The following is a 5000-nucleotide window of genomic DNA, read 5'->3' as shown; positions in this document are numbered from 1 at the left end:
AAAAGGCAAAGCTCTTAATTTACTGGTCTCACTACATTCCAACCCTCACCCATGGTCATGAGGTTTGGATCAATTCAGCATTCCCTCTACTGTTTAGTTATTTTCTGTACATGTTTTCAATTTACAGTCTTCTGCATACTGCTGTGCTGTTTTAGTGTGCGGGGGAGGGGTAAGCTATAAGCCTGAAATATTATTATTACCGCATTAAAACAAACAAGGAATGAATAAAAATAAAGAAATGTCAACCAAGTTCAAGCCAAAATCCAAAACTGGTTAGTTTTATGAACAGTCACGTAAACACGAGGGACCTCTTCAACACCAAAACAAACAAATAATACTTTATCGTGGCCATATCATATCCTTGTCAAAGAGACTGATGATCTAAATAGATTTGTTCCTGTTAAAATAAAGTAATAATAAAAACAAAATATCAGATTCTGGTGTAAAATTGTGCAAGATGGGGATAAAAATGATAATTTAGGAGGAGCTTTAAACAAGAATCTGTATTGAAGAGAACAAACTCCAGCCATAACATTATGACATTATTTTGATTCTTACGTATTTTTATTGTTTTACTTTTGGAGAAGACAACACGGATCAACATTTGTTTGAAACGTGTAATAATTAGCCGTGACTGCACGTGACGGGCGCTGCAGCTGAGGATGTGGATCTAATCAAAGTCACTTCAGTCTTTAAACTTCCACTTTAAATCCCAAACTTCAGCTCCAGTGACAGGAAGTTCACTCCTTTGGCTTTGTCTCGTAATATAAACAGGACCAAAGTTTAACCTGTCGGACGTCATTTCGTTATTCAGGATGTGTCGAAGCACAGCTCAGTGTGCCTGTTCTCTGACGCTCACCTCTGTTCCTCAGGGCCTGCCTCCAGAGGATCTTGCCGATAATAGCCGTCCACACGGCCTTGACCTCAGCAGAGCTGGCTTGGAGTATAAACGTGTCCTGAGACTTCCTCCGACGGAACCAGATCTCAAAACGAAGGCCGCTGTCGCCAACATTTTCCGTCATGCCGATCTCTGCTGTCTGCGCAGAAAAAAAGGGTTGACTTCACGTAGCACCACAAACATGGACAAAATCAAGAAAGCCTTACCTTGAAGGACTGTTTGTAGATATAGAAGTCATATCCTCCTTCTATCTTCTTGGTCTTGCTGAAGAGGATGAGGTCTTCGAACAGGAAGATGTGGCGGAGGTATTTCCTGCGTCCGCACCAAACGATAAACTCGTCCTGGCAGCGCAGCTGACCCTGCTCCTTCAGGTTCACCTGCGGAGGAAACGCGTCAGAGAGAACAATGCATCTCCTCGTGGGACACTCGCTACAACACATAAAGTCCGTGACCTCGGTGTGTCGTGAGAGCCGCACCGAGGAGTGACCCGCGGATCTTTTGAACTCACGTCGCAGCCTCGGATGGCGTCCATGGCCAGCAGGTCGTTGCCGTGGCGAAGCTGAAACTTGACCATCTCCTCTGCGGTGCGGAGGTCACTCAGCTCCTGCTCCTGGGACTGACTGCACTCCTTTATCAGATCTTTGAGCAGCAGCGCGTATTTACTCATCCTCTGAATGGGCTTCAGTAAGTAGGAGGCCAGATCCATCTTGTCCCCGAGCTCCATTTGTTTATTCTGAAGAAAAACAGCAAAGATTTTTTTTTTTAACACAGAAGGTCTCAAGAGGAAAAATCAGCCACACATTTATGTCTTTTCTTTTTGGTGCTCTCAATAAACTTTTTTTTTTTCTGACAAAGCCTAAAAACCTTCCAACTTTTTTTTATTTTGTCAGAAATGTTTTAAAAGCTCCTGTTACTTCACAGCAACATTACTGCCCTCTAGTGTTTCTTGCATTCTTTGATCCCATAATTTTCATTTAGTAAAATAATGCATTCCTTTCCTTAAATCCATCCATCCATTTTCTTCCTCTTATCCAGGGTCGGGTCGCGGGGGTAGCAGCCTAAGTAGGGAGGCCCAGACTTCCCTCTCCCCAGCCACTTGGTCCAGCTCCTCTGGGGGAATCCCGAGGCATTCCCAGGCCAGCCGAGAAACATAGTCCCTCCAGCGTGTCCTGGGTCTTCCTCTGGGCCTCCTCCCGGTGGGACGTGTCCGGAACACCTCACCAGGGAGGCGTCCAGAAGGCATTCTAAAGATGCCCGAGCCACCTCAACTGGCTCCTCTCGACGTGGAGAAGCAGCGGCTCTACTCCGAGTCCCTCCCGGATGATCGAGCTTCTCACCCTGTCTCTAAGGGAGAGCCCAGACACCCTGCGGAGAAAACTCATTTCGGCCGCTTGTATCCGAGATCTCATTCTTTCGGTCACAACCCAAAGCTCGTGACCATAGATGAGGGTAGGAACGTAGATCTATCGGTAAATTGAGAGCTTCGCCTTTTGACTCAGCTCTCTCTTCACCACGACAGACCTGTACAGCGCCTGCTTCACTGCAGACGCTGCACCTATCCGCCTATCGATCTCACGTTCCATTTTTCTCTCATTCGTGAACAAGACCCCAAGATACTTGAACTCCTCCACTTGGGGCAGGACCTCCTCCCCGACCCGGAGAGGGCACTCTACCCTTTTCCGGCTCAAGACCATGGCCTCGGATTTGGAGGAACTGATCCTCATCCCGGCCATGTCGCACTCGGTTGCGAACCGCTCCAGCGAAAGCTGTAGATCACGATCTGATGAAGCCAATAGGACCACATCGTCTGCAAAAAGCAGAGACACAATCCTAAGGTCACCAAAACGGATCCCCTCAACACCTCGGCTGCGCCTAGAAATTCTGTCCATAAAAGTTATGAACAGAATCGGTGACAAAGGGCAACTTTGGCGGAGTCCAACTCTCACCAGGAACAAGCCCGACTTACTGCCAGCAATGCGGACCAGGACCTTTCCTTAAAGACTTTATTTATTTCACAATATAATAATTCAAAAATTGTATCTTTGAGCAGTAAGCAGGTTGCCCCACCCTCCCACCTCCATGTAACGTAGCATTAAAAGAACTTCATTAGGAAATTTCCTCAACTTGGGATAAAAATATCAGATTTTAATGACTTTTTTAAAATTTCCAACTCATTAAGGGCCTTTAGTTTGAAAAACTCTACAATTAATTTTTACTTTTTTAAATCTTCAAAATATTTTGTTAATGGCACTTTAGAAAAATTCATGTTTGGGGTCAAAATTGCACGAGCTGGTCTGTGGTTGGACATGGAGTTTCTTTTCCTTCTTCACTCTTGCTGCCAGTGTGCGTTTCATTTTTTAATTTTACTGAACCAGTTGGTCAGCGAGCTGCAGCGTCCGTCCACCCGTCCACGACGCCATGTTTTCAGTGAAGCCAACAGCAGTCAGTCATACTCTGGCCCAGCCTGGATGATTCTTCAGGTCTGCATGCAAGTGGAGCCTCTGTTTTGAACCATATACTCGTGACCAACGCAAGTGGTTCTTTTTTTTATTTTTTGCTTTTTACATCCTAACTAAAACGATTTTGTTGGATGAAATGAGAGATGGGTTTGAGAGCAACTTGTTTTCATTCAACCTTTATTTAAACAGGTTAGTCCCATTGAGCCACAAGGACTCATTTACAAGACAGACCTGGATTTTAACAAAGAGTGATGACAACAGTGGACAACAATGACAACAATAGACAATCACAAATGATGCATACAAATTATTATTTTTTTTTTACAATTGAAAACAAAATGATAATTTGTTTCAACTCTTCCAGGCAAGTTGCATCTCCTGGTCGGGGAGTTTTACAGAGGCCCTACAAGGTAAAAACATCACCAGATGGACTGATTAAAAATCCAAAGTACAGAGATGAAGAGCAGATCAGAAAATGCATTTACCTTATTTTTCAACCTATAAATCACATTGTTTTTTTTGTAAAATTTGCATGACTTATACACTGAAGCCATGTATTTATGGATTTTTTTCCCCCATATTCATAATCCAGTTTTTGGCTGAGATATGACCGTTTTCATTCATTCTGACTGAAAATATTGAACACTACCATTTTCAGTCACTAGATGGCACTCGAGTACTATGGCATGCCATTGTGTCATGTAACAGGTAAAAGTGGCTATTAATGACACAATCGGCTTGCCACAGACTTCAACCTTAGTTCAGCTCGCTTGGAGTAACCATCAAATCGGTTTCATTTCGCTGCGCTGCCCCAGCGAAATGCAGCTAATTTGACTATTAAAGTGCATTTATTAAATAAAAGTTTAACTAAGACACACCTTTACTATAATGTCGAGCAATCAAATAATTGTTTTTAAGTGTTAATCTTGTTAAATTCTTGTTAAAGTCCTCCCGTGCACGCTCCCGCGGCCGCCATTTGGCAGCCAATCGATTTTTGGCACGTGTTTCCAGGTTGTCATCAGTGATGCATAACAAACATGATGCATCAGCGGTGACGCATAATAGATGCGACTTATACGGCGAAGTGACGTATTTATGTATTTTTCCACTTAGACATATTTGGACTGATGCGACTTATACGGCAGTGCGACATGTATGGCGGAAAATACGATATAAGGGATTTCAACAAAGTCTGTTTTAGCCCTGATGACCACTAGAGGGCAGTAATGTTACTGAGAGTTTATGGAAGCGTTCAAAACCTTTTCCTTGGCCTTTCCTTGTGGTATGATTTAGTGCCCATTACTTGACCTGGGTCACTGTGAGTGAGTGAAGAATGTAACCTGGACAATTTTCAAACGCACCTTAAAGAATTCGTTGCCATGGCTGCTGAGCAGAGCGTCGGACTGAGGCTTGTTCTTGCTGTACAGGGCGTACATCCCAAACTGGTCCTCCTGCAACAACAAAGAGTTAAAAGCCTGACTACAGGAACAAGAGAGCTGACGTTTCTGTACGCTTTGAGAAACAATAAATGACTCGGCTCTTCAGGCACTGGACAGAAAATGTTTAAAATTGACAGAACAAACAAAAAAATATGTTAACAAAAAAGGTTGAATCATGTCATCTGGACTTCGTTTTTTTTGTTA

General features: G+C 43.5%; 1 protein-coding gene across 1 annotated transcript in view; it reads right to left on the bottom strand.

Annotated features, from left to right (window-relative positions):
* Window positions 1-5000, bottom strand: part of zgc:158766 (uncharacterized protein LOC100009641 homolog) — a 34129-nt gene that overhangs the window by 7202 nt on the left and 21927 nt on the right. The window contains exons 16-19 of the mRNA XM_037676994.1: window positions 4719-4808; window positions 1407-1631; window positions 1105-1275; window positions 860-1037 (exon numbers count right to left, since the gene is read on the bottom strand). Coding sequence (XP_037532922.1) covers window positions 860-1037; window positions 1105-1275; window positions 1407-1631; window positions 4719-4808 — 664 coding nt within the window. The remainder of the gene's footprint in view (window positions 1-859; window positions 1038-1104; window positions 1276-1406; window positions 1632-4718; window positions 4809-5000) is intronic.

This window comes from Nematolebias whitei, chromosome 5, assembly GCF_014905685.2.
Source record: "Nematolebias whitei isolate Nwh7 chromosome 5, NemWhi1, whole genome shotgun sequence".
Taxonomy (NCBI): domain Eukaryota; kingdom Metazoa; phylum Chordata; class Actinopteri; order Cyprinodontiformes; family Rivulidae; genus Nematolebias; species Nematolebias whitei.
This window is presented reverse-complemented; position numbering and strand designations above follow the sequence as displayed.